General features: G+C 45.8%; 1 protein-coding gene and 1 non-coding gene across 3 annotated transcripts in view; one reads left to right on the top strand and one right to left on the bottom strand.

Moving 5' to 3' along the window:
- TMEM163 (transmembrane protein 163) overlaps positions 1-27,675 on the top strand; it is a 254,757-nt gene that overhangs the window by 198,570 nt on the left and 28,512 nt on the right. For both annotated transcript variants that reach the window (XM_067742124.1, XM_067742123.1), the window contains exon 5: positions 12,797-12,893. In XM_067742124.1, the coding sequence (XP_067598225.1) occupies positions 12,797-12,893 (97 nt within the window). The remainder of the gene's footprint in view (positions 1-12,796; positions 12,894-27,675) is intronic.
- Positions 11,900-12,006, bottom strand: LOC137226884 (U6 spliceosomal RNA). The gene has a single exon (XR_010944578.1). It is a non-coding gene; the product is annotated as a U6 spliceosomal RNA (small nuclear RNA).

Consider the following 27,675-nt stretch of genomic DNA (forward strand, 5'->3'; position numbering starts at 1 on the left):
AATGTGTAATTGAGATCAAACTGCTGTGAACAATGATGTAATCTACCTACTAGGAGTTGGCTTCCTTGTTGTATTCTGACATCTATCCATCCTCTTGTCCGCTGCAGTACAGAACCTGGCTCTCTGTGTGAACTGCTTTGACCCTAGCATAATAGATTCTCCAGACAAAAAGGATTTACTAACCAAGTATGTGACATTCTTTAAACTGCCCTGTCATTCCCCTAAAAGAGATGATGTCTCTTTCCCCTCCCTTTAATTTCAGCAGGCCGATGACTGACTCATAACCGACAGAATGTTCTGGAAGGATGCTGTCAGGTTTCCAAGCCTGGAGACTTCTACCTGATTCTCAGGGAATGCTTGCTCTGGGGGAAGTCAGCCGCCATGTAGGAAGGAAGCCTGACTACCCTGAGGGACATTGCTTAACCACACTGGTCCAGAGTCTCAGCTGAGCTCAGCCTTTCAACCATCCCTGCTGTGGGATGAATCATCTCTGTGTTCAGTCCTTGTTATCATTCATCTTGGATTCAAAGACCGGGGAAAGAGTATCTAATTAGCACAAGCTTGGGGTGAGTGCCTTGGTCCAAGGCCAGGTGCAATTATGGTCAGACTTCCCTTTGATGAGAGTGGGGCCTGAAATGGCAAACGGATGCAGGTCTGACCCAGCAGATGTTCCTAGAGGCTGTTGACTGAGTCAGCTGTTGAAAATGCAAATCTAATCATCTTACTCCATTTTTAAAGCCCTCGGGCTCTGCAGGATTTTCATAAGAAAGTTGAGACAACTACACTTAGTCCGTGAGGTTCTTCAGCATTGGCCCTTGCTCACTTCTCTCCCGTGCTTCCTGGCCAGGATCCCTCATGGAACCTTCACTCCAGTCTTACTGAGGGACTTGTGATACTTGAGCAAATGATCTCGTTCACTTTCAAGGCTTTAATTACAGTCTGTGTGATGACCCCCAGTATATGTCCTGGCTTGGACTTTTCCTTGAAACTAAACTCCTGTCTCCAACTGTCTTCTCAGCACCGCCACTTGGGTGTCTAACAGAGATCCCGAACAGCGTGTCCAAAACCCAACTCCTGATCACCCCCCTGCCCCCCCAAACCCTGCTTTTCCTGCAGTCTTCCCCATCTCAGGAAATGGCAACTCCATCCTTCCCTTTCTTCAGGTCAGAAACCTCGAATCATTCTTCAGTCTTGTTTATTTCATGCTACTTGTCAACTGTACCTTCAGAATAAATCCTGAACAGACCAAAACTTGAAATCAGAATATATCCGACACTCACCTCTCAGTGCTTCAGTCCTGACCCAAGACACCATCATTTGTCACTCTCTCACCCGAGTATTACAATGGCCTTCTAACTGCTCGCTCCGTTTCTTTCTTTGTTAAACAGCGCGATCCTGTTAAAACATGTCGTCCCCAAGTCAGAGCTTCCAGTGGCTTCCCATCTTTATAGATCTGTTTTTTTTAATTTTATTTATTTATTTATTTATGGCTGTGTTGGGTCTTCGTTTCTGCACGAGGGCTTTCTCTAGTTGCGGCAAGTGGGGGCCACTCTTCATCACGGTGCGCGGGCCTCTCACTGTCGCAGCCTCTCTTGTTGCAGAGCACAGGCTCCAGACGCGCAGGCTCAGTAATTGTGGCTCACGGGCGTAGTTGCTCTGCGGCATGTGGGATCTTCCCGGACCAGGGCTCAAACCCGTGTCCCCTGCATTGGCAGGCAGATTCTCAACCACTGTGCCACCAGGGAAGCCCTCCCATCTTTATAAGTGTCTAAATCCTTACAGTGGCTGTAAGACTTGACGTGACCTTTACCCACTGCCTTCAACTACCATTTTCCTCCTTCATCTTCATCCCACTGGCTGCCTTGGTTTTCTTCCATCGAGTCAAGCAGACTTCTGCTTAGAGCCTTGCGCCTCCTGTGCCTGGAAGCTTCTTGCCCCATATATCTGCATGGCCTGCTCCCTAGAATGGTGGCTGGCACAAAGTAGCTTTGCAGGGAAAATGTGTTGAATGAATGGATTCCGATAGGCCTCTGGATATACTCTCCTGGAAACATACTCAGAATTCTACCCAGCTAACTTCTTTTGGTTCTTTCAAAGTCAACTTAAATCTCAGCTTCTCTAGGAATATTCCTGTGATTTAAATGCCCCCTTTCTCTACTCTTTGAGGAAAAGGACTATGTCTTATTTGTCATTTTATCTAGTGCATCACAGGTTTCTTGGCATCTGGTCGACCCTCACTAACTATTTCCCTCAATCTCAAATTGATGTAGTATTTATTTTAATAGGTGGTGCAGGCACGTTGTTTACAAAATACATAAAATACATGCTAGGGTGTATAGGGAAAAGCAAGCTGCTGTTCCCCACGTGTTTTCTGTAGAGGTCGTCATCACTCTTTTTGGGTATCTCCCTGCATATATTTTATGCATACACAAGCGGTTAAACGTTTTTTAAACATTAAAAAAATTTTTTTGTTTAAGAAAAAATTGAAATTGGTGCACAGATAATTGACACTAAATATAATTTTAAATGTAAAATTGACTTAAATATACTTAAATGGTTCACTCTGAGTAACCAGTTTGCTTAAGTAGTAAGATTTCTTATTCTCCTGAGAAACAAGGATTACCCTGGAAGTCCTTTTCAAATCTCCCTAAAACCCATCAGTTCACTTTGTACTTCCCTAGGCTGAAAACAGTGACTATCAGCAAATCTGCCTTGGATCTCACAAGAACTTGTAGGACCGAGCCCCCTCTCCCCACCTCCACTTCTCCCGCCCTATTCTAGCATCATCTCTTTCCAGGATCCTTGCTGTTACTGTCACCGAATTAAGCCCCGTGGACCCTGCTTGGGCCATAGCCCTACCAGGGCTGCAAGGAAGGTTCTTTTTCTGTTCCGGTTTGTGCAGCCAAAAATGAAAGCAAAGCTGAGATTGAAGCAGTGCAGGCTTTATTCAATGGCTAGAGAATGGAGAAGTGGGAACTTAGTTCACAAATCAATGTGGTGAGAGGGATCTGATTTTAGAGTAGAGACAAAGGGAGGAGGAGTGAGGCTATTGATCGGGAGGCATATGCATTAGTCTATTGGGGAAGGGGCGGGGCTTTCTGAGGGAGTGTCCTGCCACCCTCTCTTTATCCTCTTTGGGTCCTAGACTTCCGGTCATGGCCACAGATGGGTGTGTCATTTAATATGCTAATGCAGTAAAATCTGCATATAGTGAGAGGGTTGGAGGTCGGATTAGTTGCCGTCTTGGTTCCAGCTGGTTCCACTTTTTTTTTTTATTATTATTATTTTGGCGGTACGCTGGCCTCTCAGTGTTGTGGCCTCTCCCGTTGCGGAGCACAGGCTCCGGACGCGCAGGCTCAGCAGCCATGGCTCACGGGCCCAGCCGCTCCGCGGCATGTGGGATCTTCCCGGACCGGGGCACGAACCCGTGTCCCCTGCATCGGCAGGCGGACTCTCAACCCTTGCGCCACCAGGGAAACCCCAGCTGGTTCCACTTTGTTTTTCTCTTCCTTTAGCTTCCCTTTTTATCTCTTAAAGATTTGTGTTAACTCCTATTAAAGGTGGGGGCTGATGGGTTTTGAGCAAGGATCTGGTACCTGTTCTGGCAACATTACCTTCTCTCTGGCCACCCAGCTTCCACCAGTGTCCCTCTTTGGTCTGTTCTCAGCAGAGCAGCTGGAGTGATCCTGTTTACATGTGAGTCATTTCTCTGCTTAACCCATTGTTGGTTTCCTGTCCTTAGCATGACCAAGTCTTTAGCATGACCGTTAAGGTCCTGCATGGTCACTGTGTTCCAGCCTTGTGGGCCCCATCGCTGTTCATGGGCCCGTTCCAGATCCTGAAACAGCAATACCATAGAAACAAATCTCTCTTCCTCAAGACTCTTAGACAAGCAAAGCTTTTTTTATTAAAAGAGCTTGTGCACAAGGGAGAAAACTCAGCTCCGTGAGTAGAGGGACGAGTTGCTTTTATAACAAAACGGAGGGTTTTGTCTCATGATCACTGATAATTTCCAGAAATTGTTCAACTTGTTTGATCAGCAGCAGATGGCTCCGTGGTGGCTCTCGGGAATAGGGAGCCCTTCTGTGAGGGGAAAGGAGTGCAGGAGAATTTTCTGCAAGAATGCACCAGAACAGATGCGGTGAAAATTTATAGTTGAGCTTCTTGTTTTGTGGCAACTAGGTACACTCTTTAGTATAACAGAGATAAACTTAATCTTTTTTTCCTTCCAGTCTGGTTTTTGTCTCTGGGACTCTGGCCTCCAGGGCCTTTGTTCTTTAGCTTCCAAGGCCTGTTTCGCCCAAGGCCATACCCTGGTCCTTTTCCAAAATGGGTGTGCTCGTGTCTTTGTGGCTCACCTCCTGCGCAGGCGCCTTTGCTCTCTGTTCCCTCTGTCTAGAGTGTTCGTCCTCAGGAAGCTGCACAGCACATCTCCCATCTCTTAGGTCTGTGGTTAAATGCCCCCTCGTTAGAGAGAAGTGTGACGACTGTATGTAAAATACACTCCCGTTGTTCTCCTTTGTGCTGCTTTATGTTTCTTTGTGGACTGTGCTTATTTGTTCACATGCTTATTGTCGGTCTCTTCCGTGTAAGCTCCAAGAGAACAGGTAGTTATTCGCATGCTTTTTCGCTGGCTGCTGAATCCTTGTACTGGGAAACAGTAGGCGTCACTCGATATTTGTTGGTGGATCAAAGGAGCCTGGGGCTCGTGGGTCTCAGCATGCACCCCCCTTGCAGCATACATTGAAAGTTGAGGGACTGGGTGGGGTCTGGCAATCATTAGAATGGCCGTGCCCTGTTCCTTTGTCTCCTTGCATCTCTCTACACCCCGGAAATAGCATCGTGAGACCGAGAGGGGCCCAGGAAAATGACCCTGGGCTGCCAGGCTCAGGTGATGCCTCTTCAGCTAAGGTCCGTGTAGCTGGCTGCCTGGACATTGCTTCTCAAGCTTCGCGAGTCCTAGACTAAACTCACTACCAGCTCCCCACTCCAGTCTCATTCCTCCTACTTTTGGATGTGCCACCACCTCTTGCCTGTAGGAGAGGAAAATCAGGGTTTTCCTGGCGTCCTTCTCTGCTGCCCAGTCAGTTACCATGTTCCATCCACTCTGCCTCCGTAAGGTCTTTCCCGATTGATCCCTCTGTCTGACTGTCAGGGCTCCTTTGCAGGGGGTCATCACTTGTTTTCTAGGCTACTAGCATTGTCTCCCCGCCGATTCCCTTGCCTCTAGTTTCTTTCCCTTCAACGCTGCCAAACTCTAAGCCCAGTCAGAGGGTCTTTGTAAAGCCGAGATCACATCATGGGCCTCTCTTGCCTAAAACAGTTTAATAACTTCCTGTCGCCACTGCAGGCTTTCTCAGCCTCAGACGTGTGTTCCACCTTGATGATTTTTGCGCTGTCCTGCGTACCACCTATACTATTGCTTACTTAACATTTATTTAAATATAATCATGTTTGACTTTTTTCCACTAGGCAATAATATCCTTGCAGGCATGGGGTGAAAATCAGTTTTTCTAATGCACATTAAAATAAATAACTATTAAATACAATATGTGGGTCCTTGTACCATCTAAGATCCGTTGTAAATATCATGTTCTCAAACTCTTCCGAAAAACTGAAGAGGAGGGAACACTCCCAAAGACATTCTGTGAAGCCACCATCATCCTGATACCAAAACCAGACAAAGGTACCAGCAAAAAAAGAAAATTACAGGCCAATATCTTTGATGAATATGGATGCAAAAATCCTCAACAAAATATTAGCAAACTGAATCCAACAATATAAAAAAGATCACACACCACGATCAAGTGGGATTCATCCCAAGTGCACAAGGATGGTTCAACATATGCAAATCAATCAACGTGATACACCACAGAAACAGAAGAAAAGATAAAAACCACAGGATCGTCTCAGTAGATGCAGAGAAAACGTTGTGCATATCACGGGTGTTGTGCCCTCCATCTCGAGGGGACTTCCAGGACACAGAGGGCCCTTCGTGTGGTCCTTGCACTGCTGCTCCCCTAGCCAGATGCTCCAGGAACAGCATCTCCACTTTGAATTGCCATGGAAGCAGGACCACCCAGTGTTAACGTCTTCACATTTTTGCTTATGACGTTCCCTCTGCCTGGAGCGCCCTCCACAGCCTTCCGGCTTCTCTGCTTGATGACTCCTGTCCAGTCTTCTAGACCCAGATTAACTGTCACACCACAGAACCATCCCTCCTTCCCACTCGGTCCCCAGGTTCTGTTTCATTCCTTTGACCCTTTTCTTCTTTTTGTTCCTTGTCCATTATCTCCTCTCACATTCACAACTAGTGACTGTCCAGTAATGATTTTCAGGCTTCCCATCCCAGATTTGTGCTCTCGGGAGCCTGGGAATAGATTTTTTTTGCCTTAGCCTTGGCACGTAGACCTTGAAATGTGAATGAATGCAGTTAGCCTGGTGGAGCAGTAGATGTGCTGGGACTGGTTGACATTAGATGAGAACAAGAGTGAGACTTGGCATGTAAACCTGGGAGCTGGGGGTTTACTGGAGGGAGGGAAATGATACATTGATTGAAGAAAGATACCAAAGACATGATGCCCCTTTGCAAGGTTTCCTAGAGCAGTCCCTGCTAGCCCACTTTATAAACTTACCTGATCGAGATGAGCAGCTTCTGGGTCTCTCTCTCTTTGTCTCTCTCCCTATCTATCTATATAAATTTATATATTTTAAAAATTTAAATTAAAGTATTGGGTGAACTTCTATATTTTCAACCCAACCATTAGAGCTCCACTGTCCAATGTGATAGTCACTAACCACATGTGGTCACTTAAATTTTAATTAAGTAAAATTAAATAAATTAAAATTTTAATGAATTTAAAAAGTAGTTAAAATGAAAACTTCATTTCTTCAGTTGTATTAGGCACATTTGAAGTGGTCAGTAGCCACATATGGTTAGTGGCTACCCTCTTGGACAGCACAGGATGGAACGCCTCCATCATCACAGAAAATTGTATTGGACTGCACTGCTCTAGAGTCTAATCCTTTAACAAATCCACCATGTTGCCTTTTGTCCCTAAAGTTGAAGCCAGGAAGAAAGTTCTATCTAAATGAGATTTCACTTGGATGGGATTAGTCATCTTGTGTATTGTTAGGTGTAAAAGCAAAGGGCCATTTGTTGAGTAAGGAGAGGTTCTTAGTGGTTACATGTTGAGGAGATGGACGGTCTATCCGTGGACAGGGTTTGACCCCGTGCCTGGAGAGCTCTGGCCTGAGTGATGGCCCCTGGTCCAAGCCATCTTCCCCCTCACCACAGCCTGTTCACAAAGCAGCAGGTGGATGAGGTTGAAGCTAAAGAGAGAAGAGAGGGACTTCCCTGGTGGTCCAGTGGGTAAGCCTCCGCGGTCCCAGTGCAGGGGGTCCAGGTTCGATCCCTGGTCAGGGAACTAGATCCCGCGTGCATGCCGCAACTAAAGACCCCACGTGCTGCAACAAAGATCCCGCGTGCTGCAACTAAGACCCAGCACAAACTAAATAAATAAGTAAATAAATAGTTTTTAAAAGTCGAGAGAGAAGAGAGATGGGGATGTGGGTAGAGAGAGGAGATGGAGTCTTAGAGCCTGGGAGGGTCAAGTAGGTAAGATGAGTAAGAGCGGGAAGGGGAGGGGAGGGAAGTCCTGCGGTGGGAGAGGAGGTGACTGGTGGTAATTAGTCAAGGAGCAGGGAGTCTTGAATAAAATGGTGGCTGTTTGGCATGGCTGTTACAGAGAAGGAGAAATGGCTCATGGCATGCTTGGCACCCTGTCTCCTTGCCTTTATCCTGCCTCCTAGCTGGTTTTGCTCGTGGCTTTATTTAAAATGGCAGACTACGTGGAGTGAAAGAGGACTAGCTAGAACGAAACAGCATCAGCAATCGTGCACCCCTAAGTACTATGTGTACTCGCCCCTTGACTGTCTTTCATTTCTCATTATTTCACATTTGACTGGACGACAACCCAGATTACATATGCTTTGGAGACTAGGGTGACAGATGATAAATAAAACATTACACTTTAAGCTGTAGATTGGATTGGTTAAGTGCCAGAGCGATTGTGTTTTAGGTCTTTTGTAAATTAGGGGATGGTTAGAAGAAGCTTCTTTTTGGAAAATAATTTAGAATGGGTATGGTAAGACCCAGGCTTTATTCATGTGAACCACAGGCCTTTAAACCTGCCGTTGACCAGGGACCAAACTTCCAACCTTCTCTCCTTTGGATGTGAGAGTGTCTGCCAACAGGTTTTGCCCTTACAACTTCAGAGGCAAAAATTAATGCTGACTGCAAGGTGATTCATATATTCACGATGCTGAACACTGTGAGAACTTGGCAGTCTTTCGGAGAAGAAAAAAAATGTGCTAGTGGTGTTAACCATTTCTTTGGATTCTACTAGTCTTCTTTTAAATATTAAATGTGTCTTTGGCAAGACTAATACTACCATGGTTCTCGAACTTCAGTGAGCATCAGAAGGACTTATTAAAACAGATTGCTGGGTCCCATCTGCAGAGCTTCTGATTCAGTGTGTCTGGGGTGGCCTCTGACATTTCCCTTTCTAACAAGTTCCCAGGTGACGTGGACATTGCTAGTCCATGGACTACGCTTTGAAAACCACTGGTCCTGTGGGAATTTAAATGCAGCTTCAGTCTGGGTTGGTTGGGAGATTGTGTTGAAAGGGGGCTGTAGTTCATTTGCCTCTTTCTTTATTTTTAATTAAATTTTATTTTTTTTCAATTTTTGAGTATAATGTAGTTGATTTACAATGTTGTGTTAGTTTCAGGTGTACAGCAAAGTAAATGAGTTATACATATACATACATCCACTCTTTTTTTAGATTTCTTTCCCATATAGGCCATTACAGAGTATTGAGTAGAGTTCCCTGTGCTATACAGTAGGTCCCTATTAGTTATCTATTATCTTTTTTTCTTTCTTTCTTTCTTTTTTTTTTTTTTGGCTGTGTTGGGTGTTTGTTGCTGCACTCAAGCTTTCTCTAGTTGTGGCGAGCCGGGGCTACTCTTCGTTGAGGTGCACGGGCTTCTCATTGCAGTGGCTTCTCTTGTTGGGGAGCACGAGCTCTAGGCACGCGGGCTTCCGTAGTTGCAGTACGTGGGCTCAGTAGTTGTGGCGCACAGGCTTAGTTGCTCCGAGGCATGTGGGATCTTCCCGGACCAGGGCTCGAACCCGTGTCCCCTGCATTGGCAGGTGGATTCTTAACCACTGCGCCGCCAGGGAAGCCCTAGTTTTCTATTTTATATATAGTAGTGTGTATATGTCAATCCCAATCTCCCAATTTATCCCTCCTCCCAAAGTTTTTTTTTTTTAACTGAAGTATAGTTGATTTACAATACTGTGTTAGTTTCAGATGTACAGCATAGTGAATTGGGTTTTTTTTTTTTGTAGATTATATCCCATTAAAGGTTATTATAAGATATTGGGTATAATTTCCTGTGCTATACAGTAAATCCTTGCTGTTTATCTATTTTACATATAGTCGTTTGTATCTAGGAAAGGGAAAATCACAGTAGGAAAGGCAAATATATGGTAAGAGTTGGAGATCTCTTAAATAAGCCAGGGCGTGGATTAAAAAAACAATACAAGAAACAGGTTGTAAAAGCCATCACTTGCCTCTTTCTGAATCAGTGTCTTCCTGCTGTGGGATTTGGCCTGGAGGGAGGAGGAGTCTGCCTTCACTGCGGTGACCTGGCTCTGCGGGCACACTGCCCTCTATATATGCCGGACTAGGCTCTCCAGGTGAAGGCCAAGGTGCGCTGATGGAACAATTCCCCTCCCCCGCCCTACCCCCGCCCCCCCGTCCATCTCCCCCCAAACCAGGAAAGAACCCACACTTGCCGATTCAGAAGCCGCCATACTTGCAGTATTTGCTCCTGACCCAAATCTTCCCTGCATCCTGCAGACGACTGCAGCCCTGTCAGTGGTGGGGTGGGGATGTCACGTGAATGGCCACAGCCTTAGGGTGGCTGACCACAGGGAGGGCGTCAGGAGACCTGGCTTTTCTTTCTGGGTGGACTTCAAACTCCTGCGGTGACTTTGGACAAGCCTCCCAAATCCTTGACTTTCCCATTTCGACTCCTTGTGTTTACGAAACACATCTCTCGCCACCCCCCAGCTCCCAATCCATAAAATAACAGAAGAACAAAAACCCAGGTCTGGTGAGTGGCCACCGGGGCATTTATGAGCTGATGTGCAGAACTTCTGAGCAGCTGAGGAGAAATCTGCTGTGTAAACACAATATAGTATTAATAACACGTTAAAAAATAGCATCACACCCTCTGCTCATAATAGCTGCTTTTCAGCCCTGGGGGAGCTCTGACACACCGGCTTCCAGCAGTGTTGATGGAAGGGTGACTGTGGGCTTTTGAATTTGCAACACATTTAAAAGAAGATGAAGGGCTTCCCTGGTGGCGCAGTGGTTGAGAGTCCGCCTGCCGATGCAGGGGACACGGGTTCGTGCCCCAGTCCGGGAAGATCCCACATGCCGCGGAGCGGCTGGGCCCGTGAGCCATGGCTGCTGAGCCTGCACGTCCGGAGCCTGTGCTCTGCAACGGGAGAGGCCGCAACAGCGAGAGGCCCGTGTACTGTAAAAAAAAAAAAAAAAAAAAAAAAAAAAAGGCCCTCCAGTAAGCCACCTCATCCTGCATGACTGTCCTCTCAGCTGTGGCCCCTCTGCCCCGAGCACCCTGCCGGGACTGTGGTGACCAGGCCCGGCACATGGCCTACGTTAGCCTTCTTCACTCCTGCCGCTGCGTCCCTGTGTGCTTTTGGCCTGCGTTGTCTTTTCCCCCTTCAGTGCATGCTCTTCCCCTGGCTCCCCATGGGGGTGTATGGCGCTCAGGGCAGATTATCCTTTTGGTTTACAGGGCCAGGATTTCCTTTTGTGCAAGCCTGTACCAAGAGCCCCAGCCTGTTTGTTACTTTTCCCGCTTCTCTATGTTCTTTTGTGTTTCACCCCAGCCCTCGACGATCCTCTCTTTCCATCTGTGTTTTTGAAAGAATAAACCCTACAACTAACATGTTAATTAGAAGCCTACTGAGTGGACTCCAAGCAGCCTGATTACATACTTATTTCTGACTTTTAGGTTCGGGGGAACATGTCTGTCTATAGGTTGGCTAGGATTCTAAGTAGGTGCCACTGTGGGCAATTCTGTTAGTGCAGAGAAGGGAATCCAAGGTGGGTAATGAAAAATGATTTTATCTGATAGCTGGGGAAGAGGGCTGGGAAGGCTGCCGAATGATGGCGACCTCATGTTGGGACAGCTAGGGTTGACTGCAGTCATTCTTGTATTTCTCGTTTCTCTCTTTTCATTTTTGTTTGGTATTTTGACCCTTGTATTACTATCATCATTTCCTCAGGTTTACTTTCATTTTCGGTCTGTCTTTCTCCTGTGAGTTGTCCTGTCTGGGTTGCCAGAGACAGCTGATGCATCCCGAGCCCGTAGACATCCTCCCAGCTCCCACCCCCAACCCTTGTCTGAGTGTCCTCTGCCTTTTCCCTTGGCCTCATCCCTAACTCACTCCTTCCTCCCCCTGTGCTGGGGGTCTTGGCTGACCTCATCCTTCCTTCTCTCCTCTTATTTCTTTTAAAAGAATCGTTCCATCCTGCCATGAATACTCTTCTTTTGTCATTACCAAATTATTCCTTCTTTTTATCTTTGGGAAAATCCAAAGGTGTCTATCCTGTCATATCATCAAGAGACATCCAGGGTGGGCTTTTCAGTTACTTTGTTTAAGCCAGCATTAATGGGTAACTTTTTTTTTTTTTTAACATCTTTATTGGAGTATAATTGCTTTACAGTGGTGTGTTAGTTTCTGCTTTATAACAAAGTGAATCAGTTATACATAAAAATATGTTCCCATACCTCTTCCCTCAAAAATATGGAACGGTTCATGAATTTGCGTGTCATCCTTGCGCAGGGGCCATGCTAATCTTCTCTGTATCATTCCAATTTTAGTATATGTGCTGCCGAAGCGAGCACAGTGGGTAACTTTTTTGTGCTCTGTGCAATTATCTCATTTCATCTTCAGGTAGGAAATAGTATTCCCATTTGGCAGGCGAGGAAAATGAGGCTCAAAGAAGTTTGGTAGCTTGACTGAGATCAACCAACAGGTTAAATGGTAGAGCTTGGGATGTCTCGTGCCAGAGCCTCCACTCTCTTTTTTTAAATTTATTTTACTGACGTATAGTTGATTTTCAATGTTGTTAATATGTGCTATACAGCAAAGTGATTCAGTTATATACATAATTTTTCATATTACTTTCCATTATGGGTTATCCCAGGTTATTGAATATGGTTCCATGTGCGATACAGTAGGACCTTGTTGTTTATCCATTCTGTATTATAATAGTTTGCATCTGCTAATCCCACACTCCCAATCCATCCCTCCCCCACCCCTTCCAAAGCCTCCACTCTTTGCTATTAAACTCTGCACCCTCCAGCTGGAGAAGTGAAATGTTGTGTTGCCAGGCAAGGGGGAAGGATTTTATGGCCTTGAAGACCCTCCCACACCAGCATTCATGGGTTGCTGTGAGGTCACGTACCGTGGTGAGCCCCTTTCCCATGGGATTGATTTGGTGATACATCTCTGAGCTGTATTCTTCTGGAGATGATTCTGTATCAGTTCTGAGACTAGGGGTGGTCATGGTGGGAGTGTGGCAAATTACGGTGGATCCCAGTGCCTCAGGCTGTGTCACTGTCACTGTCATTGTGTAAATCAACAGGGTGGAGTTCTCCCAGTAAAGAGTCCCAATGTTCTGTTTCTTTGCAGAGCCTGTGTCATCTTGGGGGTGATATTCCTTCTGTCATCCATATGCATAGTGGTCAAAGCCATCCATGACCTCTCGACTAAGCTGCTTCCGGAAGTGGTAAGGTTCTTCTTTTGTCTTAAGAGTCTTTCCTGATGGTACCAGCCTCCTGTGTTACCTCTCACCCCAGATGTACTGGGGGAAGTTGGGCAGGTGGAGAGAAAACATACAATATTTAGGAGTCCAGAAGAACTCACTGTAGAATGTGAATGACTTGGTGGAGACAAGCCCTGGGCAAGATAAAAAGGTAGTTGAGCTGGTACTGGGTTCTGTGCCCCTCTCCTTAGATCTTTTGACTACTTTTAAAGTCTTTTATGTTAAGAGAAATGGAGTGATTTTTATACAGCAGAGCGATCCGATCTGTGTTGTTCGCATCTGTTTTTCTGTGTCCCTTCAATCACTATTATAATAAGAATTATTTTTTTCCTTTGTACCTCAATTCAGTATATAAATTTGTTCACATTAGGCTTTCTGAAACAACTGACATTCAGATGCAAAAACTGGAGGACATAATTTCGTATTGAGGTGACATAATTTCATATTACAGGACATAATTTCATATTAAAGGACATATTAAAGTGTCCTTTAATTAAAATTAAAGGACATAATTTCATATAAAACTGCCTTGGTTTCTGGGTGAGAGGCACCCAGATTCTTTTTTTTGGCACTCTGATTCTTTTTTTCCCCCCCGCCCCTTATGAATGCTGTGATAAGGAATATTTTTACACTCTCCTGTCAGGTTATCTTCATGTTAGAAGGCAGCTGATATACGTACCAGGAGAGTAAGATGCTGCCCTTACAATGCTTCACTGTACAGACAATACCTCAGAGATATCGCGGGTTCGGGGCCAGATCACCACAGTACAGCAAATAATGCAATAAAGCAAATCACACAAAATTTTTGGTTTCCTGGTGCCTGTAGAAGTTATGTTTACTATGCTGTAGTCTATTAAGTACTCAATAGCATTATGTCTAAAAAAAAAAGTACATACCTTGATTAAAAAATACTTTATTGCAAAAAACATGAACTATCATCTGAGCCTTCAGCAAGTCTTAACCTTTTTGCAATAGTAACAAAGATCACTCATTATAGATCACCATAGCAAGTATAACAATCATGAAAAAGTTTGAAATATTGCGAGAATTAACAAAGTGTGACACAGGGACAGGAAGTGAGGAAATGCTGTTGGAAAAATGGTGCCGATAGACTTGTTCAACACAGGGTTGCCACAAACTTTCAATTTGTAAAAAAAAAAAAAAAAAGCAGTGAAATGAAGTGTACCTGTATGTAAGTTGCATAGTGATTTAATACAAAATTATGGACTGTTCTTTTAGGATGTGATTTGGTTTGAGCTTGGCTATGTGCACCATCTTATACAAGGCCTAAATTATGAGACCTTTAATTTCACTTTTAGAAAAATACACGTTCATCTTTTGGGGGTAACGTATTGCATTTGTGTGTGTGTATAGGGAAGATGAAAACGAAGCGGGGCGTTACACTGCATTTAATAGAGCTGTGAAGGTGACTGCTCTAAGTTGTACTGTGTGCCCACCCCCGCCAACTTGAAACAGACATTAGAGCCATTCCTTCAGTAACTCCCGAGGACGTTAACCGTTATTTATCATCGCAGCTGGCAAGGAGCATGTTCTCTAATATCTCCATGACAGGGAGGAAAGATGGAGAGCAGGTTAGGAGTGTACCTACCTATGGATCTGGTCTTTTTCAGCAGAGCCAGCTCACACAAATAATCCCATGGCTTATACTCCGTGTGCTTCCTCTCACATTGTGCTTGTCTCGCCTTGATCTTCCTGGTTGCCTGGGATCCTGGACTTTTCCATCCTTTTCCTCCATCAGATTGGCTATCCTGTGTTCCATTCCATCAGAATCTGAAGCTTAGGTAAACCGTAGACATAAAAGTATTAAGCATGATGGATTAAGATGTCAGTCAGATAACATCTTTGCATTTTATAAGGGATGGAAATCTCACTCCACTCTAAGAAATGTGTATTGGTGGGAATTTTCAGCCCTGGGCTAGTTGATGCATTCATTTATTTATACATTAAAAATTAATGTGTAGCACGGCTCACTTGATGTGGAATAGATAGCTGTGCTCATGGACCCTTGTTCGTGGCCCCCCTCGTTCTTGTCTTGAAAGCTGAACCATTTTTAACCGGGAACAGTCTTACATCTTACAGTGCATATAGTCTTAAGAGAAGAAGCCTACCAAGTTAAATTCCACATCAGGGTATGATGTCTGATGCCCACCCTAGCTGGGATGGGAGAGGGTGAAGAGCTCCATGATTGTACCAAGACTGGCCCTGTTCTGGGAGGGCTCACACCCACTGCATCTTTTATTAGTCCTGGTGTGGGATTTAAAAATCACACCTGTTTATGGTCATCTCATCAGAACTCTAATGAAAGATGTAAGGTGGTTTGTTTTGTTTTGTTTGTTAAGCCTTCAGAGTTACCGAAAGGTAACAAAGGCATGTGATCTCCTGTTTCCAGAGGGGAGGGCTTCTGATCAGCTGAGTGGCACACGGGGACCAGGTAAATGCTGCCAGGTGTTATCTGACAGCATTTCAATCCCGAGTCTTTGGGTTCCTACTCTCTGCTCTAGAAGTTTGGGGAGCCCAAACCCCTGGCCTGCAGTCATTCAAGATGAGCGTCCATCCACAATGTCTCATCTGAATTCGCAGCCACAAACTCAGATGCTCACAGACGCCAGTCCCGAAAACAGGAGAAACTGCCTGGGTCTGTGGCATCCAGACAGTGTGTGCGCAGAGGAAGGGTCGGCCCCTTAGCAGAATTGCCATGGAAACCTATGTTTAATGTGAAATAAATGGGCAACTAATTAAATTTTGGGAACCCTGGTTGGGAGTCAGTTTCCCGCAGGCCAAATACAGCCTTTGCCTCTTTGCTGCTGCTGGGCTGTGACGGTAGAAACCAGGGAGACTGGTGTTTATGGCCTTGATGTTCGGGATTTCAGGTCCAAGTTACAGATTCACTCTTGCCCTCTTCTGCAGAATTGCCTTTTGATGTATGATTTCCATCAAGTTGTTACTGTGGGTTTGTCTGAAGCAGTGTCTTCCCTGCCCCAGGTCCATCCTGCCCCCACCCCTCGCCCCGGCGGCTTTCTTTTTCTTTTTTTTTTTTAAACGTTTTATTATATTTTATTTTTGGCTGCATCGGGTCTTTTCTACTGTGCGTGCGCTTTCTCTAGTTGCGGCGAGTGAGGGCTACTCTTTGTTGCGGTGCGCGGACTTCTCATTGCGGTGGCTTCTCTTGTTGTGGAGCACGGGCTCTAGGCGCACGGGCTTCAGTAGTTGTGGCATGTGGGCTCAGTAGTTGTGGCTCGCAGGCTCTAGAGTGCAGGCTCAGTAGTTGTGGCGCACGGGCTTAGTTGCTCGGCGGCATGTGGGATCTTCCCAGACCAGGGCTCGAACCCGTGTCCCCTGCATTGGCAGGCGGATTCTTAACCACTGTGCCACCAGGGAAGTGTCCTCAGCAGCTTTCTTTTTAATGTCACCTGCACAGTTCTCAGCGTGTGAGTAATTGTAAGAATGGGTGAGTTTTGAATAAGAAAGCTATGCCGTCAGGAATTTCCCACCTGTGAAGTCAGCTGGCTCTGAGCCGTGATGTCGCCTGCCCCTCAGTGGCCTCATGCTGGAGGAGTCTGGCCAGCTATGCTCTCAGGGGACCCCCAGACGAGAGTCTGCAGCGTCTGCTGTGAGTGCTTCATGAACAAATGGCTTAGATCTGCACCCTCGCGACCTGCACGGGGTCACGTAGGATCATCGATGAAACAGATTCCAAAAGAACCTTCTCAGAAACTCTGCATGAACTACGGTTCTAGAAGTTGGGGAGCATGGGTGGTGCCGCAGATGTGGTGGTGATAGTCTGGCCTTATGTCTGGGGCTGCTTTGAAAGGAGTATCATAGTCTTGCTGTTTTTACACCTGCCACAGCCCACTTTGGTAGGCGGGGAAAGGTGACATGCTTCTCTGTTATGGTGGCATATGGGGGCTCTGAAAGCTGAGGCGATCTTCCCGAGGTCATCAGCTGGCTAGTGGCAGTACCTGGATTTGAACCCTTGTCTCCTCATCTGGGGCTGTCTTGGCTCCTGGTAACTGTGAGCTTACACGCTCCTGCTGTTCACTGGCTTTTCAGGTCCAGGCCTTCTGTCTTATTTCTTCTTCTTCTTCTTCTAATTTTTTTTTTGCGGTATGCGGGCCTCTCACTGTTGTGGCCTCTCCCGTTGCGGAGCACAGGCTCCGGACGCGCAGGCTCAGCGGCCATGGCTCACGGGCCCAGCCGCTCCGCGGCATGTGGGATCTTCCCGGACCGGGGCACGAACCCGTGTCCCCTGCATTGGCAGGCGGACCCTCAACCACTGCGCCACCAGGGAAGCCCTTTAATTTGATTTTTTTGTTTTGTTTTTCCTTTTCTGTCTTCTCATCTTCAGATTGGGGTGCCCAGACCCCCAGCTGGTCCCATCCCTGGCTTTTCTGGCTTCCACTGCTGCCCTCACCATGCGGGCCCCCTGCACGCTGTGCCGCTGACCAGGGTGTAGTCCCCTTACTTTGTCTCTTGAAAAACCTGCAGGCAGGTGAACCAAGAAGCAATGGAGAAGTAGGCCAAGTGTGAATGGAGGGGACTCAGGGGTTACATGGCATCACGCGGAAGAAGGTGCTTTAGGGAAGCTGCTTAGCGTGTGGGAGGGATGCGGGCGTGGGGGTTGCTGAGCTGTCGGAGGTGTGACGCCCCCCCCCGTACCCACGTGACCGCCGCAGGCAAGTCGCTCCACCTCCCTGCCCTGGGCTTCCTAATTCGCACAGTGGGGACGGTACTTCCATCAGAGGTTTATGGTGTGGATCGAGTGAGCCGTGTATTTAAGATAATTGTCATGAGAAGACAGTGCTGCTGTGGCGGCTGCTGCTCTTAACCGTCTGATGTTTAATGCTTCTGAACTACTCATCAAAGTTCCAACTTGTGGCCTGAGTTCATTTCAGAGGGGCCCCTCCATCCCTCCTTCCTGCCTCCTGGTCCCCCTTCCCTCTGGCTGGATGGAACCGGGGCTGTTCTCTCTCTGGCTTCAGGTTGCAGTAGCCAACTCTGGGCCACTGCATTTCGGGGAAACGGCGTGCTGTCAGAAGGCTTGTCCTCTAAGCCTAACTCACCGCTCGTTGGCTGCGTGGCTTCCAGCAGATTGTGTTTCCTCTCTGACCGACGGTTTCCTCTTTGTAAATGGGCGCCATGCCCCTTACCGCACAACAAAAGTTGTGAGAATTAAATGATGTGATGAACGTGCAAACGCTCTATCAACCGTCGTGTACTTTACAAAAGAAGAAAGTATTGTTTCTGATCCCAGTGCCCGAGAGGTCCCATCCTTTCCCACGCGCTTTCTCTCTGTGTCCTGTTGTTAGACGCGCTCATTAGCTCCTCTGTTGGTGACTGTGACATCTTTACCTCGAGCTCTTGACCTGTGTCTGGGTGTAACCTCCTTAAGTCAGGTGCACTAATAGTGATAACAATTATAATTAAAATCATGCATGCTTCCTGACTGGCAATGAATAACATATGGTCCTGTGCTGATAATAATAACAGTTGCGACCATGTGAATGCCTCCTGATCCCAGGACCCCCTGTCTAGGCACCGGAGATTCAAAGTCAACTAGCACTAATGCCTAAAGTTTTCCATTTCTCTGCAAAGTCCTTGACTTCTCATAGGAGCTGGCTTTTGCTCCCAGGGATGTCACAGCTGGAGAGAGACCCAGAAACCGATACATCTGGTTCGGGTGATGAGGGTCGTGGTAGAGACAATCGCATGAGAGCACAGAAGACTTCCTTATCAAGCCTGGCATGGGGGAGGCGTCTTGGGGCCTTCCTGGAGGAGCGCTCCCTCCACGTGACATCCGAAGGACGAGTGGGCACTGGGCAGGGGGTGGGGGTGGGACCCGGGGAGGAGGGGGCTCTCAAGGGCAGAGGAGCTACAGGAGCCGTGGGGTCCACGTGAGCCTGTTTTCTGTTTCTCGTGCCCTTTGTCCTCTGCTGACACCAGCATGTCTGGGTAAGAGGGAGGAACAGAGAGAAAAACGTAAGGGAGAAGGGGGCAAAAGGAAGAAGGAAAAATAACTGTGTTGTGGGTCAGGAGTGATGGCTCAGCATTTTTATTCTTCTTCCTTGAGGAGCGAGGTTGCCTTCAGACTTCCCCTTGTCTCTCTCCCTGCTAAGTTCTTCCCTGACATTCCATCCCACCCACCAGAACAAAGGCGCTTGCACCAATAATCGGGAGCCCCTCACAGCTGCTCATTTTCTGGCAGGCCACCAGTCATGAGCGCTGTTTCATTTCCAGTCCTCGTGGGACGTGAAGGTGGCTTCTGGCGGGGTGGCTGCCTGCTTTCATGGGTGCGTGTCTTCACGCCATGTTGCTGCCAGCCTCCTGCGCTCCAGGGTGGGCTGACTGCAGAGCTGGGGGAGGTCCGTGGTGTTCCTGCAAGAGCCTCCGATGAGATCCCACTCTTAGGAGCAAAGCTAGAGAGAAAACTCCTGTAATGGATAGTTTAGGGTGATGCTCACAAGTCCACAGCCGAGAACTTTCCCTCGATCTTCCTACAGAAGTGACCATGATTCTCGGATTTGTAGGCTTTTGTGTTTGCGAAGTGTTGAGCGTTCAGTCTCTGTTGCGGGTGGGTAGGAGTTACTTAGGTTCTTTAGCTGCTTCTCATCTGGCCCTTGGTGCGCCTTTACCTTGTGGAGAAGATGGAGATGGCCTAGCCTGCCCCATCCCCACACCCCTGTTGTCAGTACAGGGGACCATTTGCCCCCTCCCTTTCATCCTTCCCTCTCGCTCAGGGCCTCTCCTTCCCACAGTTAACTCTCTGAGCCCCCTCCTTGCCCACCTCCTTGGAAATGTCGCCTCTACCCCCATTCCTCCTCTTTCTGGTACCTTCCGTCACTCCCTGCCTGCCACCTCCTCCTCGGGCATTTCCCTTCAAGTCCTTCCTTGCCCCCCTTTAGTCTCTGCTGCTCTCAAAGATGCTCATCCCTTCCTTCCCGTTCCTCTTGTCACCCCTCAGCCTGCCCCGGTGGTCTTTCAGGTCCATTCTGTATGGCATCCCTTTGGAGGTAGGAGCTGGTTAACAGGAGGACCTGGGGGAGGATGGTGGGGCAGCAGTGAAGGTTTGGGGCTGGGTGAGCAGTTTCACCGAGATGCTACCCACCCAGGCAGCTTGTCAGCCTCAGGTATTCTGAGGCCAGCGCCTCATCCATGGGAGTGAGTTTCTCAAGGCTGCTGTACTGAGTGCTCTGAGGCAGTAGCACCATGTGGTTAAAGACGTTGGAGCTGAAGTCAGGGAGACAGCGCCCAACTCCTACCCCATCCTGACTAGAGGAAGGTAGAGCATGTGGCTCAGCCTTCTCTGCCTCAGTCTCCTTGTTTGTAAAATGGAAATAATAATAGAGGTCTTCTCTGTAAGATTGTTAAGAAACAGAATAAAAAGATGCAGGTGATGTGCTTAGCACATAACTGTCCAATGAATGCTGGCTAATACTATTGTTGTTGGACCAGAGAAGAGACTTCTAAGGAAGTTGGTGGACCTTCTGATGCCTTTAGTTCTGGAAGCTTAGGCTGTATTGAACCGTCCAGGAAATGCCTTCAAGGATCCTATTTTCAGCTCAGGTTGGGCAATGCTGTGGACGCCTTCTTGCGCAATAACCTCTAATTCCTGGATCCGCCGTCAGCGATAGATTCATCTTCCCACATGACATGCTCTCAAGCATAACTCTAAATTTGATTTGGGAGTCGCATTGACAAATACTTTAAAAACAAACAGTTGCACACAGTCAAGGTCCTCACCATCCATCCACCCTGCCAGCACCTCCCCAGCACTGCACAAAGAAAGGCAGAAATTCCTGCTGTTAGACCATCAGGGGTGTCCCACTCTTGTTACTTTAGACAGAATAATTCCATCACTGCAGCAAGACTGACCTCTTCATTAATCTAATGCCACAGGCCTACCGGCTTCTAAACAGAAGAGAAGTGAGCACGGATCAAAATGGGTTATTATTGGCTCAAGTGAGCTCAAGGAGAATAGAGCCCAGAAATAGATGCATACATATCTGGTCAACTGGCTTTCAACGAAGGCGCCAGGGCAGTTCAATGGAGGAAAGAAAAGTCTCTTTTCCACAAATGGTGCTGGAGCAACTGGAAAGCTTTATGGACAAAAATGGATATTCACCTATATATAAAAATTACTTCAAAATGGATCATAAACCTCAATGTAAAATCTAAACCCCTAAAACTTCTAAAGGAAAACAAAAGAGAAAATCTTTGCAATGTTGGGATAGGCGAAGTGTCTTAGATATGGCACTAAAAGCTTGAACCATAACATAAAAAAAAAAAAGAAAATTGGACTTCATTAAAGTAAAAAACCTTTGCTCTTCCAAGACACCAATAAGAAAATGACAAGACTGCACAGACAACACACACAGATCAGACAAAAGACTTGCCTCCAGAATGTATAAAGAACAGTTTAATAAGAAGACAAACAATCCAATAAGAGAATAGGCATAAGAGTTACCAGACAATTCCCAAAAGAAGAGATAAATGAATAGCCAATAAGCATGCAAAAAAATGCTCAACATTATTAGTCACCAAGGAATTACAAATTAAAACCACCATAAGATATCACTGCATACCCATTTGAATGTCTAAAATGGAAAAAACAAAAGTACGTGGAACGTCTAGGGCTCACATACATTGATGATGAGAAAGTGAAATGGTTCATCTACTTTAGAAAAGAGTTCAGAGGTTCGTTAAAAAGTTAAACATCTGTCTACCATATGACCTAGCCATTCCACGACCAGGTATTTACCCAAGAGAAATGAACATATACATATGTACAAAGACCCTTACACAAATGTTTATTGCATTTTTATTTATAATATCAAAAACTGGACAGAGGGGGCTTCCCTGGTGGCGCAGTGGTTGAGAGTCCGCCTGTCGATGCAGGGGACACGGGTTTGTGCCCCGGTCCGGGAAGATCCCACATGCCGTGGAGCGGCTGGGCCCTTGAGCCATGGCCGCTGAGCCTACGCGCTCGGAGCCTGTGCTCCGTAGCGGGAGAGACCACAACAGTGAAAGGGCCACGTACCGCAAAAAAAAAAAAAAAAAAACACTGGACAGAATCCAAATGTCTATGAATAGGTGAAATAGTGGTATATCCATACAATGGAATACTACTCAGCCATAAAAAAGCATCACTGACTCATGCAACAACATGGATGAAACTCAGAATAATGAAGGTGGGTTCCAGACGCAAAGCAAAATGAAACATATACTAGGGACTTCCCTGGTGGCACAGTGGTTAAAAATCCGCCTGCCCGTGCAGGGGATGCCAGTTCAAGCCCTGGTCCGGGAGGATCCCACAGGCTGTGGAGCAGCTAAGCCCGTGTGCCACAACCACTGAGCCTGAGCTCTAGAGCCCACGAGCCACAACTACTGAGCCTGCACGCCTAGAGCTGGTGTTCCACAACAAGAGAAGCCACTGCAAAGAGAAGCCTGTGCACCGCAGCGAAGAGTAGCCCCCGTTCTCCACAACTACAGAAAGTCCGCGTGCAGCAACGAAGACCCAACACAGGCAAAAATAAATAAATAAATTAAGAAAAAAGAAAGCTATGTGCAAACACATAGCTTTATAAAAAAAAAAGGAAATATGTAATATGCGGGTATATCTTGGAGATGTTGTGGATTTGGCTCCAGACCATCGCAATATAGCGAATATCTCAATAAAGCGAGTCATGTAAATTTGTAGGTTTCCTAATACATAGAAAAGTTACATTTATACTATACTTTAGTCTACTAAGTGTGCAGTAACATTGTATCTATAAAAGCAATGTATATACCTTAATTTATAAAAATACTTTATTGCTGAAAATACTAACCCTCATCTTGAGTCTTCATCGAGTTGTGGGTAACATCAAAGATCACTGGTCACAGATCACCACAGCAAATGTAATTATAACGAAAAAGTTTGAGGTAGAGTGAGAATTACCGAAATGTGACGGAGAGACACAGAGTGAGCAAATGCTGTTGGAAAATGGCACTGAAAGACCTGCTCGATGCAGGGTTGCCACAAACTTTCAATTTATAGAAAATACGGTATCTGCGAAGCACAGTGAAAGGAGGTATGCCTGTATCATTCCACTTACATAAAATTTTAGGTGCAATCTAATCTCTAGTGACAGAAGGCAGATAGTGGTGGCCAGAGGATGTGGTGTTAGAGGCGGGGGAGGGATTATTAAAGAGTCACAAGGAAACTAGTGAGGGTGATGGAAATATCCTCTTGCTTTTGGTGGTGATTTCATAGGCATAAAAAAAGTCAACCGTGGGACTTCCCTGGTGGTCCAGTGGGTAAGGCTCCATGATCCCAATGCACTGGGCCCAGGTTCAATCCCCGGTTGGGGAACTAGATCCTGCATGCATGCCACAAGTAAGAGTGTGCATGCTGCAACTGAGAGCCCGCATGCCGCGACTAAGAAAGGATCCCACGTGCTGCAACTAAGACCTGGAGGAGCCTAAAGAAATAAATAGTAAAAAAAAAAAAAAATGTTAATGCTGATTAAGCTGTCTAGTTTAAATATGTACGGTTCAAGTATCAATACATCCAGATGCTATGCTTGGCCACAAATGACCTCACATAGCTACACCAGATAGAAATCCTGCTCAGATCTATTATAATAGGATAAATATTTTAAGATGCTGTGAAGTGAGGGTTTAGTTTTCTCAGTGTAACCCACACGTTCAGTACCTGGGATGTGGACAGCACTGCTAAAAGTTACACTGTAGTCAATAACATGAAGAAAAAGTGTATGATGAGAGGGGCAAATGTAGAGAGTAGGCTAAATGTGACAGCTGTCATCAGAGGTACATAGTAAGAGGAGCTTCTGCTGAAATATGACTGATCTCATGCAGTGGCCAGAAACTCCCCTGAAGTGCCTGCTGGTGGCTCTGCCTCTTGAGAGTATTAACCGTTTTAAACCTGAAAGTGTGGGTAGTCTGTCCTTTCAGTCCCTTGCATACAGTGTGATTTGGTTGTCAGTTCAGGTGTTACCTGGGAAATTGCTCTGAAGGGGCTCTGATTGGTTCTCTTTTCCTTGCTGTGTAAGCCTAGGATTTTAATCAGAATATGATGTCCGTGATCGGTCTGCCATGTTGCTCTCTTTCTATGATGCCTCTTTGCGTTTTCTGCTTCAAAAAAGGGCCTTTTAGCTTGAGGCTCATTAGGCCTTCGCAGTGTTTCCGAAGTAGGCAGAGACATCAGACCCACTGCCATTTTATAACAAGGAAACAAAACCTCAGATAGAAAAATAAAGTAACTGTATGAGATCCACCGTCAGAGACAACCATGGCAAATGGAACCAGGTCCTGGACTGGTCAGGAGGGCGCCTTCTTTTTCCATGGACTGTCTCCTGAAGTACCCCAGGGTTTGAGACCCAAAAGTCAGCTTTTAAGAAAAGCTAATACAACTGGTTCCGTTTCCCAGTTGAGAAAATATAGCCCAGAGACGTATTCTCACTGAAGATTCTAATTAAACTCCACATCTAGCATTTCCCACACTCGACTCAATGGGAGTGAACTCCTCTGCCCACCCCGATATCTTCCCTGTGGCCTTGAAGATTCCAGCATGACACCTGCTACCAAAAACCTGTCTTAGGGGGCTGCTGGGTTATGGTACCAAAACTGGAGAAGAGAAAGGAAGGCAGGGAGAGAGGGAAACGTGCTCATTCCTCTCCATGTCCTAGGAACGTCTGTGTATTTAAAGATACGGGTGTTTATCAAAGATGGGCGTTGCTGGGTCAAGGTCGAATATGCTGCTATTCAAATGTGTCTATTCTTGACCTTGGGAAACTTATTTAATCTCTTGCTATGAGAATGAGAGAAGTTATCACTCTAACTTAGCAATTTTTTTCTCTCTGTGAGGTTTTGAGAGCATTGTTATCTTTGGAAGGAAGAAAAAAATATATTTTTTTCAAAAGGTGTTTGTTTAACATTTTAAGGTAATTACTTTTTCATTCACTTCCCTAAGTATAACATGGACAACAGAGTCCTCATAACATTTCTGTTCTTGTGTTTATTGTTTAGCTAATGGAGAGAATCATACTGAATGCCTTGTTATTTCTCAAGCGTTGACTGAAATACACCTGTGTATCTGGTGCGCACAATACATCCTAGTACAGCAGAGCATTTCGGACTAAGTTGCAGTGCTAGTACTTTGGAATAGTCTGCCTGTGTCTAGAATGTGAGTATTTGGTGACAAAGCCATACGTGTTACTGGACTGTTAGGGAAACAGTTGATACTGGGAAATAGTTGGGGGCGCACTGGGTAAAAATTCCTATTTCCTGAGTAGTCCTATGAAAGTGGGCTCTCTTATCATCCGAGCCCCCATGGACTCAATATAGGATCTTTACCCTAAAGAACTTTCCGAACAGAGGTAAAACACGGGGACTAGGCTGACTGTGGGCACTCGTGAAGGTCAGCTGCTTTAGGAGGGACCCTGGACTTTCTCCTTTATTTTCTGTGCGGTGGCTTTTCAAAGTGGGGGGGTATATGCGGAGAGGGTTATAAGAGGAAACAGCTGAGTTAAAGCTCTCACTGTTGAGAGCTGTGGCTGTCCACGTTTCCCCCCTTCTGCTAGTGAGAAGCAGCATTGGTGAAAGTTAGCGTTGCACAAGGTCTGCCTGCCGTCCTCCTATATTAACTAACCCCCTCACCCCCACCCGAATCCCATTTAGAATTGCCCAGAAGCCCCCCAGCCCATCCTCTGTGGTCCCATGGTACCTCCTGCTGACTGCTGGCCATACTGCGGTGTAATTTCCTGTCTACTCGCCTCCCTGAGTAGACTGGAGACTGAGGATTTAGCCTTGCTGTTCTCCCAGCACCTGACAGGGTTTGCCATGTAGCAGAAACTCAATAAATATGTTGCATGCATGACGCCTTTGGCCCTACCAGGTGACAGGCTAGAACCACACTTAGGAAAAGGTTGTAACCAGGAGGAGCTCATCTTTCAAGGCACTGCAAACAGAGATTGCCTGGGACCTCGCCATGGACGTTCTTCACCCCTGTGGGAGAAGCATCGCTTGCAAGGAGGGCTTATTCCAAATGGACCCACCCCCCTTCCCATTTATAGTCTAGAGTCCTCTCTTTGTGCTGTGGTGCTAGTGATGTATGTGAATAGGTGATGCACAGGTGAGGCAGCCCATATATATGGCTCCTTTGACCATCACCCTAAATTTTTGTGATACATATTTATATCCATAGGAAATCCAATATTGTATGTGTTATTACATCGATGGATATTGTATATATCACACTGCAACTTTTAAAATCAACATGTTGTTTAAATCTAGACTATTTATGATGTTAATTGCCCATCATATAAATTCATGTACCTTTAACCCCTCTCCTGTTGATGGACATTGGGTTGTTTCCAGCTTTTTCACTATATCAAAACTGTTAGAATGAACCTTGCTGTACTATCATGGTAATATGTAGTGTGGGCAGATGGTGTTTCCAGAGGGTAACGTCTTGGAGAGGAATTTTTGGATAGTAGAAGGTGCACGTATTTTAATAAATACTGCCAATTTGCCCTTCACTGTGGCTGTACCAGTTTACGTTCTCCGAATGTCACCATATTTGATATCTTGCAACTTATCACAGTTTTTCAGTCTAATGGGTGAGAAACCGTATTTCATTTTAGTTTGCTTTCCCTTGATTTTTGGTGAAGTTGATTACACTTAAAAAATCATTTATTTTGTCGTTTGAGTTTCCTCTTTTATAAGCTGCTACTTTGCCCATTTCTCTGTTGTCCTTTTCTTATTGGTTCTTAGGGTTATTTATATGTTCTGAGTATCAGTCTTCTCATATACAAGTTGCAGATAATTTTAGAAGTAACCCCTTGCCCCAGCCTTCCATTTTGGTGTAATGAAATTTATCAATCCTTTCCTTTAAGGGGTTGTGGTGGTTGTGTTTCCCTGGAGAAGGTAGGGGGTTAAGAGTGCTTTTACTCCTGTGAATTAGATAATGATAGTACATGAATGCGAATAAATGAGTGGATGAATGAATAAATAAATAAATCCATCCATCCATCCACCCATCCACCCATCCACCCATTCATCCATCCACCCATCCATCTGAGAGTCTGCATTAGGTTTTTTTTTAGGATAAATGGTTACTTCTCATTCCTGCTATTTCCTTTCATATGAAAGAATCATCTATTAAAATAATCTTGGCCTGTCTCTGCCCTTTCTTTCACTCTTCCCCAGGAAAGAAGTTGCTTTCTTATCTGATTGATGTATTGGGGAGAAGGGCCTCTCCCTATCTCTCTTTGAGATCTGTCTGTCTGCAGAGAGCACAAGTTCTCTTAACCTTTGCTCATTTGATACAAAGGCTCTTCCTCCCCTGGGAAGACCTGTGCTTTTCCTGTCGGTCTATTTATGGAGATCAGATCTGGAAACCAGTTTTGCAGCACATCTAAGCCATGTTCTCCAACATCAACTTTAATGGTAATAAAACTTACATTTTGCTTAAGAAAAAAAAAAAAAGAATACCTTACCACCCTGATGCCATAAAGATATATGCCTTTATCTTCTTACTTTCTTTTCATGCATGTAAGAAATTAGACTTTACAATTAGACCTTTAGTTCACCTAGAATTTATTTTTGTGTTTGGTATAAGGTAGACATCCAATTTTGTTGATTTTTTTTTTCCCACCCTCAGGTGATTATACTACGTTCCCATCACGATTTCAAAGGCTACAACCATCATACGCCGAATTCCCACGGG

Source organism: Pseudorca crassidens, chromosome 6, assembly GCF_039906515.1.
Source record: "Pseudorca crassidens isolate mPseCra1 chromosome 6, mPseCra1.hap1, whole genome shotgun sequence".
Lineage (NCBI taxonomy): Eukaryota > Metazoa > Chordata > Mammalia > Artiodactyla > Delphinidae > Pseudorca > Pseudorca crassidens.